This window comes from Rhincodon typus, chromosome 13 (genome assembly GCF_021869965.1).
Source record: "Rhincodon typus isolate 14 chromosome 13, sRhiTyp1.1, whole genome shotgun sequence".
Lineage (NCBI taxonomy): Eukaryota > Metazoa > Chordata > Chondrichthyes > Orectolobiformes > Rhincodontidae > Rhincodon > Rhincodon typus.
Window position 1 is genome coordinate 53,438,579 of NC_063344.1, and position 11,149 is coordinate 53,449,727.

The window sequence follows — 11,149 nt, forward strand, 5'->3', positions numbered from 1 at the left end:
GCTGACGTTTCGGGCCTAGACCCTTCTTCAGAAAAAGGGTCTTCTGAAGAAGGGTCTAGGCCCGAAACGTCAGCCTTCCTGCTCCTCTGGTGCTGCTTGGCCTGCTGTGTTCATCCAGCTCTACATCTTGTTATGTCTTACACCCATTCATTGTATAGGTTTTATTATCTTCCACAAGGTCAATGCTTCCTCTGTCAGTAATTATCAATGTAGTATTTACTTCAATCCTAAGAAAAAAAATCACTATCAGTTGGACTCTATTCAGATATATGCTCTGTTTCTTTAAGAAAATAGTTGCATTTTAAATGTCATGAGAAATTTGAGGAGTTGTAATGATCTTGGAAGAAAACAGAGCACTTGCGTGAAATGTAGACTTGGTTGGAATCACAAAGAAGTGATAGCAAGTTGGCCTTCTGCTGTATACTTTGGCCAAATAAGGCAGCTTGCCATTCAATTTCTACCCTTTTTAAAATTTGAATTTCCACTCCCTTTTCCTTGCCAATGCATTTTATAATAATTCATTTGTAACAGTCAATTCTTTTAAGAGTTTTCCATCATCACATTAATTTTTTTAGTCGAATATATCCATTTGTATTGTGTAAGAGAGCAATCTGTGAACATTTTCATAGAATCATTCACAGAATCCCTACAGTGTGGAAACAGGTCCTTCGACCCAACAAGTCCATACCGACCCTCAGAGCATCCCACCCAGACCCATCCCCCTATAACCCACCTAATCTACACATTACGGGCAATTTAACATGGCCAATCCACCTAGCCTGCACATCTTTGGACTGTGGGAGGAAACCAGAGCACCCGGAGGAAACCCACACAGCCACAGGGAGAATGTGCAAACTCCACACAGACAGTCGTCTGAGGCTGGAATCGAACCTAGGTCCCTGGCACAGTGAGGCAGCACTGCTAACCACTGAGTCACTATGCCGCCCCCTGAATGTAACGTTCAGGGAACAGGAAAATACTCTACTGCTGGTCACCACAATAAGTTTTGCCGAGTAATAAATGTGGAGATGTTGCCAAGTTTTCAACACTCTGAAGAAGTTCAAGGATGATTTAACAGTTAGGTGGTGACAGTGTAAGACAGAAACCCAGAAACAGAATCTATGCAGATAAGAACTGTTTAGCTTTGTTGGTCAGAAAGCACTTCAAACCACTGATTCTATGCAGTTAGCCCGAGGTCCTGGTCAGTACAGGTTAGGGGGCATGGGAGTAATACATCCAAAGGATGTATGTCGCAGGCTGGCTCCAGAGGGGATGGGAGTGTTTGGGTCAACTCAGAAGTGGAGCAGCTGGGCCTGGATCTGAGAATTGGAGAAGCAGGGATATTGTTCAGACCGAAGAAGTAGTGAGTTCAGATCAAGTCTGGAGGAGGTTGGAATGGGAAGCTGGGTCAGAATTAGTCTGGAGTAGGGAATGGTGTATAGTAAATCCATAGCGTTGTCACTGTGAATGATTGGGGTGTTCAGTTTTATAGTTAGTAAGGAGCTCGAGCAGTTTTAATTCCTCTTAGTTAACTATACAGGTAAGTCAGACAGAACAATTGAAGTAGAGATAGTAGGAACTGCAGATGCTGGAGAATCCGAGACAACAAGGTGCAGGGCTGGATGAACACAGCAGGCCAAGCAGCATCATAGGTGCAGAGAGGCTGACGTTTTGGGCCTAGACCCTTCTGATGCACCTTGTTGTCTAGAACAATTGAAGTCTCTGGTCTTTAACTCATAGTTAGGGATATTTTTGAATAATGCAAAGAGTAGAGATAGCTGCTACAATAGGAACTACACTCAAATAGGATTTAATGTCTCTTTTCTTAAAGATGAGGAGAAAGAAATGACAAAATTGGCAACAAGGTCATTCCTATGTTTCTTGAAGAAGAAAAAAAATCACTGCCTAAGCTGAAAGACAGAGTTTATGTTAAAAATGAAGTTTAATATGCAAGTTTTCATATCTTCAAATTGATTATAATGTCACAGACGAAATACTGAAAGGCTTATTGATTATAGTAATTCTGTGGTTCTGATTACACTGAAACAGTAACATTAGGCTTGAACTTCCAACATGTTTGTTTAAACCACAGTTGTGAAAGTAAAGTCAATTTCAATCCTGACTGTCTTCTGGGTTGGGTTTATACAAGTGCTAAGTCAGATGCATTTTGGCCCATTTGGAAGTAGACCAGTTGCCTAATTGATTTTCAATGTCATGCAATATGTTTGTTTTGGTGAATTCCATTGCTTTAATTATAAGGGATGAAAAATATTTTATATGCAAATAGATGTAGACTTGGTTTATCTACTGCTTGAATCTTAATCCTTAAATGTGTTACCTTGAGCCTTGACTTCTATCATGCTTTCTACTATTACTCAGTTAGCATATATTGAAACTAACTAGCATAAATTCAAACTCCGCTGTCTATATCCTAATTCCATCAAGTGCCATCACCCACCACCCCTTTGACTGAAAAGGCTTGCATTTTAAAGAACCTTATTTCTAAACTCCTCATATGTGAATTGAAATCCTTCAATGCCCTTGTTTCTTCACATCTCTGTTACCTCCTTCAGCCTCCACAGCCATCCAAGGTAACTGTGTTCCTCCAATTCTGATCTCTTGCACATTTCTGATTTTACTTGTTATATTAATGGGCCGTGCTTTTAGCTTTTCCTGTAGTTTATTAATACAAGCTGTTGTTGTCATTATCTAATCTTGAAACTTTGCAGTTCCCTCAATAAGCGTCTTTAACTTTCTTTTCCTTTAGTGTTAACTTTTTAACCAAATTGTTAGTCACATGTTTTGGTACCTTATTATATGGCTTTATGTCAAATGTTGTTCTGTGAAACACTTTGAAACATTGCACTATTTTAGAAGTGCAATATAAATGCAAATTGTTTTGTGGCATTATAAATATATTGTAAATTGTACCTGTCACAGTTTTAAGTAGAATACTTTTAATTCTAGATCAACAATGACTCCAGGATCTAAATTATTAATAGCTACACCAATGTAAATAGCATAATTTCTTAAAGGCTGAACAAGCTAAAACTTAATCACTTCTGAAGGAAGTTTGCATACCAAGTGAATCCCACCAGAAACAAATTTATTTTGCTGCTGCCTGGATTTTAAGAATTGGTCAAGTTTTTTCATACATGTGCAAACAAACAAACAAGGAGCAGGAATAGGTCGTTCAGGCCTTTGATTTTTCTCGACTATTTAATAAAATGATAGCTGATCTGACGATAACTACAAACCCATCTTCCTGTCTACCCCTAATAATCTTTCACCTTTTTTCTTACCAGCAATCTATCCACCCCTGCCTTATAAATATTGAAAGGCTCTGTTTCCACCACATGTCCAGGAACAAAGTTCTAAAGATTTATGACCCTGTGTGAGAACATTTTTCACCCCATCTAGCTGATGACCTCTGATTTTTAAACAACGACCCCTAGTTCAAGATTGTCCCATACAAAAAATCACCCTTCCCCACCAGTACCCCATCAAGCCCACACAATATTTTATATGTTTCAATCAAGTTGCCTATTACTCTTCAGCATTCCAATGAAAAAGCCTAACCTGTCCAACATTTCTGTGTAAGACATTTGAGACATATGAAGTCCCTTTGAGGTATTGGTCTGGTACACCTTCGCTGAACTGCTTCCAATGCATTTACATCATACTTTAAATAAAGGTGACCAAATTCTGTACACAATACTTCAGATGCAGCTTCATTTCCCCTGCTTAGCTGAAACATAACCTCCCTATTTTTGAATTCATGATGTGTAGGTGCTGGTGTTGGACTGGAGTGGACAAAGTCAGAAGTCACACAACACCACACTATAACCTGGTGTTGTGTGACTTGTGATTTTTGAATTCAGTTCCCTTTGCAATAAATAATAACATTCTATTAGCTTTCCTAATTACCCTCCATTCTAACCTTTTGTGATTCATTCACAATGACTCTCAGATCACCTCTGCATCTCAGAGCTCTGTAATGCCTCACCAGTTTGATCATATACCTTTTTATTCTTTTTACTAAAATGGACACTTTTACATTTTCCTACATTATATTTATCACATCTTTGATCACTCATTAATCTATCTATATCCATTTGTCACCTTCATGTGAACTCTTGTTGATTATCTGTGTAACTTTGATAAATTTGACAACCATTTCTACTCTCCCTTCATGCAAGTCATTTACATGAATTGTAAACAGTTGAGGATCCAGCACTGGTCACAGTGCCAAACCACTTGTTACACATTGCCAGCCAGAAAAGGAGTCATTTGCGTCTCTTTTCTACTTCCGCTTAGATAGCCAATCTTTTATCTATGCCAATATGATACCCCTACACCACGAACTTTTATTTTCCGCAATAATCTTTTAATTAGCACTTTACTAAATGCCTTCTGGAAATCTAAGTACAATTCAACCACTGGTTCCCCTTTATCTATAGCATATAGTACTTAAACACCTCCAATAATTATGTCAAATACGATTTCCCTTTTGTAAAATCATGCTAACTGTGGCTGGTAACCTTGAACTCGTGTAAGTGTCCTGCTAAAATGTCGTTAAATATGGCTTCTTCACTTTTCCTTACAAGAATTGTTATCCAGTCTATAGTTTTCTGCTTTCTGTCTCCCTTTCTTTTCAAATAAAGGAGTTACTTCTCATCAAATGGGATTGCCCGTGAACCTAGGGGGTTTTAGTGGCCTGGAAGTCCTACTGTATGGCTGGGATTATGTGGGAGTTTCTCTTCCTCCTGCACCAGGAGTGGAGACCACAACACCAGGCCATGCTTTGGTAACCAGAGACCTGCACTGAACTTACTGCCTGCATTAAAACAGTGTGATTGAAAGATATCAATTTTTGCCATTTACCAAGGCTGTCAGCTTCCACCACCCATGCTAAACCACTTCCCCCTTCCTATTCTCTCTCCCGTTTCCCACAACATGGAGACAATTTCCCTTCGGCTTTGCTGTTTACAGATAGAAGAGTTTAGTTGAAAGATGCCAAGCTAGTTGGGGTCAGTGACTGCTTTAGAAATAATAGCCTGATATTTGGTGGTGCTGTCATTCCATATTCTTGTGACCTAACCTTCCATGTCACCTCTGTGAATAAAGTTCATGCATATCAGTAAGAATTTCCATCTTACTATCAAATGGATAGTGATTACATTAAATTATCTTATGCAACTTATTGTTTAAATCTAGCATATGATAAATGATATGGGCACAGTTTACCTTAGATTATAACAGTCCTCATAGAAGCTTTCTTTGCAAAGGAAGCAAAATTCCCACTTTTAATTTTGATCAAGTTCCCTTGACATTCAGTTCATTTTACATTACTGAATTCAGCTTACATAATTTAGAAAATTTACATATTAATAAGGAAGCAGAATAGTTATTCAGAGGGATAAAAAGAAACAACAATAGGAGAAGATTTTAGCAAATGCATTCTTAACATTCACTCAAAGAAAATAATATGAGAATGATTTATCATGCCTTTAGTTATTTAACAGTGTTGGGTTTAGGTGGAAACTGGCATGTACACATTCACATGATGGCTCAAGTAATGGGGAGTGGAACCAAACATTTTGTTCACATCTTGATACATTCAGTATGGAATATTAAGTACCTTACCAACTGTCAAGGACAAAGCTGTGCCACAGCAGCTCTAACCTGCTCCTTTTTAGAAATAATCTGAATGTTGGCATGAGGGAGATTTTCTGAGCTCCCAATGGTGAGGTTTGCTGGATGCGATGAAGGTGAATTGGAAAGTAGCAAACTGGGGTCTTGTTGTTCTCTAACGCTTCTTTTCAGAATATGAAGCATTTCAGTACAAGAGAAGATTTAGAAAATCTACTTTTACAAATATGATTACAAAAACTTAGAGCTGAAAATTCTGATGATTTATATTCATTTTCAGAATGCAGGTATTAATTGCCCATTTCTATTTGCCTAAAGTGATATATTGCTGACCATGGAGGACTGGAATTTAGTGCATGAGCCAGAATTATATCCAAATTGAAATATGTACAGTATTACACTGTGATAGAACTCAGTCTACACTTGAGCCTGCACCAAAAATGGTGTCTGGATACAGGCAATTGCTGATGTTCCAAAGATTTTGTCATTTGCATCAGACTTAGATTAAACTTGAAGAAAGGAAAGTTAATTGCTAAACTGGAAAGTTGTTTGGTTCAGAGTCTGTTGAATGTGCATACTCTTTGTTTGAAAGATCAGCATTACTTAAAGTGAGTAATCTATTCTTAGATGCGCAAATAAGAAAGGACTCTGGGAGCCTGTGATGAAAAATGAAATGGAAGCAGAGAAATGCCTCACCCTGCTTCACTTGTACTTCCCTTGTGCCTGGCTAACTGCAGACCCAGGAACCCTGAGCTCATCCCAAAGATAGCTTTGGAAATCCTGGGGCAACCTTGTGCTTAGCATTTCTTAGTGCAAAGCTTAGAATTAAAAGTTCGCAGCTCTCATGTGTGATGCAAAGTAAAATTGCCATGCATTACATGGTACTAAATATCTTTGCAAGCTTTTCAATTGATTCTGTTATTTGTTAAAAGTGTAACAAGTCTTTAAGTTGTGAAAATGAACTCTACATATCAAGTGGCAACATGGATCATATGTTATGATCACATGACTCAAATTCATCGACTGTCTACTTTTTATTCTGACATGGGCCCATGAGTAATCACGTGATGAAGGGTATAAACTTTCTTGATGAGATCAAAAATAGGATTGTTGTCCTATGTTGTGTGAAGACTCTCAGAAGAAACACGTTTAAAGTTAGATTGCCAGAGGACTTAGGGAAATTTTTATTCATGTTTTTAATCCATAGAACTCAAATTCAAACTCAGGCTCATTAGTGACTGCCTGTCACAGATTATCACAAATCCAACTCTACAATCCTTCTTCCCTTGTGAAAATGGCCTTTAAAGAAAGCATACTATAAAAACCTTACACACAGTGTTCAATACTATATGTATATGAGGATACAAAATACTAAGAATTGAGGAAACATAATCTTCACAAACTCATGTCAGTGGCAGATAGACTTGCTGAGTTTTTCCAGCATTTTCTGTTTTTATTTCAAACTTCCAGCATTTGAGTTACTTTGCTCTTGTCCTTTATAACAAACATGTTGTTTTAGTTTCCACTACTACCCACAGTAGATAGAAAGTGAAATACAATATCATTGATCTTTTCATAAATACACATTTATTTCACAATTTATTATGATCAGAGAATATTTAACAGATGATGAAATATTTGGTTAATATCTTTAGCATTATAAAAGCTTCCCCAGTAAGTCAATAGAAAAATTCATCTCGCTATTGGCAATATGAGATATGTCCCATTTTGAAATGATCATGGTTGATCATTGTTTCCTGAACATTTTCCCACTGTGACACCAGTTTGAGGCTTGGAAATTGTTGCAGCCCCTCACTAAGAAATATAGGAGTGGTCAAAAGGAGGGCTGTTAGAGCAAAGACAAGGAGGAGCTCTGAGTGTGCACAGGGGTCTGTGAGAGAAGGGGCCTTTCACAGAGGAAGCACAGTTACTACAACTATGTGAGATCTCCACTTGTGAGCCTTTGGTGCCTCATGACCGATAGTCACAAAATTTCAGCTCACAACTCTACTTGGGAAATGGACCCCCACTTTGGGCTGCCCTATGGCAGACAACAGAAGCATTTCTTATGAATTTTAGTAGCATTTTCTTTGAAATAATTTTTATTGTACTACACACCCTGCTGCAGTAAGAAAATAAATGGCATGAACTAACCTTAGTTTTACAAAATTTTCAAGGGTGCACATTGAAAGATAATGTAAAATGGAGAGGTGATGGGCTAGTGGTGTTATCATGGATTAATAATCTAGAGACCCAGATAACATTTTGGGGACCCGGGTTCGAATCCCGCCATGGCAGATGGTAGAATTTGAATTCAATAGAATAACAAAATCTGGAATTAAGAGTCTCATGATGACCATGAGACCATTGTTCATTGTCAGGAAAAACCCATCTGGTTCACTGATGTCCTTTAGGGAAGGAAACTGCCATCTTTATCTGGTCTGGACTACATGCAAGTCTAGACCCACAGCAATCTGATTGATTCTTAACTGCCTGCTGGCAATTAAGGATGGGCAATAAATGTTGGCCTAGCCAGCAACATCCTCATCCCACGAATGAATAAAAAAGTACAATTGGGACTACACAAGTAAAGGGGGTGCAGGATCAAAGGGACCTGGGTGTACATGTGTACAGATAATTGACATTGGCAGGATAGTTACAGAGAGCATTAAATAAAGCATACAGTATTCTTGACTTTATTATCAGGGCATAGAATACAAGAGCAAGGAGGTAATGTTGAATTTATAAAAGCCACTTGTTAAACCTCAGTTGGAATATTGTGTACAGTTCCAGGAGCCACATTTTAGGAAGGATGTGAACACATTGGAGAAAGTGTATAAATGCAACTTACATGAATGGTTCCAGGAATGAGGAACTATAGTTATGAAGATAGATTGAAGAAGTTGGGACAGATCTCCTTGAAAAGAAGAAGGCTAAGAGGAGATCCATTAGAGTTTATCAGAATTATAAGTGGGCTGGATAGAGTAGATAGGGGTAAAATGTTTCCACTTATAAAAGAAACCAAAATGTGAGGGCATGAACTGATTTGTAAAGAAGCAGAAGTAATACGAGAAAAAGCTTTTTTCACTCCGGGCGTAGTTAGTGTATCCAATGTACTATCTCGAAGTGGTAGTGGAGAATGGTTCCATTAAGGCTTTCAAGAAGGCATGAGACGATTATCCGGATAAAATAATGTGCTATAATGTGATAAAAGTAGAGTAGTAGGGGTAGAAGGCAGAAGATTGGCAATTGGTAATGATGCCCACTTTAAGTGCCATGCAGGCACAATGGCATAAGGTATCTGTGATTCCATTCTTGGCCCAGCAAACCTGATATGCCAGAAAAGTATCTTTCTCAAACTGTAATGCATTTGTAAGTAGTTGACATTGTCAATGACAACTGACATTGCCCTTCATTACACATATCAATCACAACAGAAACACGTTTCAGGAAGGAAAGCGAAAATTAAAGTAAGAAGTATTATAATCCGTATTGGCCTGGATTTTGAAATGAAAGTGGTGGTTAAATTATCAGCAATGCCATCATTTTACTACCTTTCAATATATGAAATTTTGAACAGAAAGGGAAGGTAATCAGTGTTATTAACTGCTTGGTCTGCTGTCTGTGTGAAGACTTCAAAGTGATTGACTGCCTGCCTCTGCTTGCTGGCATTACTACTGCTGCATGTCTGGAGATCCCCTTGACTTGGGTCTAGAGAGTTAAACTGACATAAGGAGAGGAAATTGATTCCACAGAGATCAGTGTGGGCAGCTTTCTTCAAGGCTAATGGCCAATTGCTAACTATAAAATCAGTAAGATAAAATTAGTTATTTTTAGAAACATGCAAATCTTGAGCTCTGCTCCACTACACTTTAAATACTTTACACTTCAAGGTTGTAGCCTGGAACCCTATCTATGTATAGATCTGGCAACAAAATTTAAAAAAAAAACTTTGTGATTGCAAAGCTTTTAATTCATTCTGTAGATTACTTACCCAAAGCTTTCATGTAGCCATCAAAATTGTTATTTTCAATCATCTCCCATCTACCATTGTAATCTGCTGGCATCTTGTCAGTTTTTGAAGCAAAGAATCAAGAAAAAGCAAATCTTCGTTGTTAGAAGATCAACCAGAACAAAGCGCTGAGTACACTTGCTTTTATACTGCTCCTCGTTATCTCATGAAGGACTGTAGTTCAACGTATTAGAGAATACTATCAGATTAGGGAATTGCAAAACATTTAACTATTGCACAAGCTCTTTTTATCTTTGCTTAGTTGGCAAATTCAAAATACACTTAAATTCCAAGGATGGGGTTGTACAGTAAATTTACGCATAATTTTAGAATGTATGTGAGAAATAAAACTACTGTATGTGAAACTCTTCTAAAATAAAGCAGTTGAATTATCAGAAGGGAAACCAAGCTATTATTGCTATTGATATCTTTGCCAATGCAGTGTGGAGATGGAGGAACACAGCAGGTCAGGCAGCATCACAGGAGCAGGAAAGTTAATGTTTCGGGTTTACATCCTTCATCAGTCCTAATGCTGCCTGACCTGCTGTGTTCCTCCAGCTCCACACTGTACTGAATCTGACTCCAGCATCTACAGTTCTTGCTATCTCCTATTGATGTCTCTGACTGGCTGAAATTATTTGAGTTAATTGTTCAAATTGCGTATATAGTAAATGGTCTAATTAGTTTAAGTAGACTACACTACTTGTGACACACAAGACCCAATCTTGATCAGAAGCAGGAATCTGATGAAGGAATAATACCTTATTTTCCACTTTGGCATTTTGTAACCTTCAAGATTCATCACTGAGTTCAACAACTTCAGGACGTGAATGTTGTCCTCCATTCTGGTTACACCCCTTCCGTCACCTCCACTGTCTTGTTTACTTGGGTTTCCACTTAGCAAAACCAACCTATTTTCAAATATCCACAGCTATCATGAACACCTATTTTGAGTCAGGATCACTCCTTCATTAGCATTGCTCTTTGTCTGTTGTTCCAGGCACCTTCACCATCTATTCCATTCACTCCTTCTGTCCCTTTGTCAGCAACATAAGAACCATCATTTTCCTGCCCTCTTCAGTTCCAAAGAAGAATCATTGGATGCAATATTAACTCTGTTTCTCTCTCCACATAAGCACTTGCTTAGTTTGAAGAGCGATGCACTTTTCAAATGAGGTTGCACACACTGCTGACATATTTTTGGTCAGATTCTAATGTTGTAGGGCAGTTCCCACAGGTTTTCTGATATCTCTGTAGAGATGCTGGTAAAGGAGGTCATGACAAGGAGGAAGACATGGTGTCCTGACAGTTGTCAGAAGATCTCCAGGTGTAATATCCAGGAGGCATGGACAGAAATATCAGTGCCAGGAGCTTCACCCCAAGGACTGGGATTCATTACCAACATTGCTGTTAAACAACATTGGCCAAAACTCCTTTCACCTCTCCACTCACCATTCTACTCCCATCCGTCCTCTGACTCAGCAT

General features: G+C 38.3%; 1 protein-coding gene across 1 annotated transcript in view; it reads right to left on the bottom strand.

Annotated features, from left to right (window-relative positions):
• The window catches only part of LOC125480936 (retinol-binding protein 2-like), a 23,542-nt gene extending 13,723 nt beyond the window's left edge, over positions 1–9,819 (bottom strand). Inside the window, exon 1 of the mRNA XM_020512634.2 lies at positions 9,647–9,819. Coding sequence (XP_020368223.1) covers positions 9,647–9,719 — 73 coding nt within the window. The 5' untranslated portion in view covers positions 9,720–9,819. The remainder of the gene's footprint in view (positions 1–9,646) is intronic.
• Between the last annotated feature and the right edge of the window lie 1,330 nt (positions 9,820–11,149).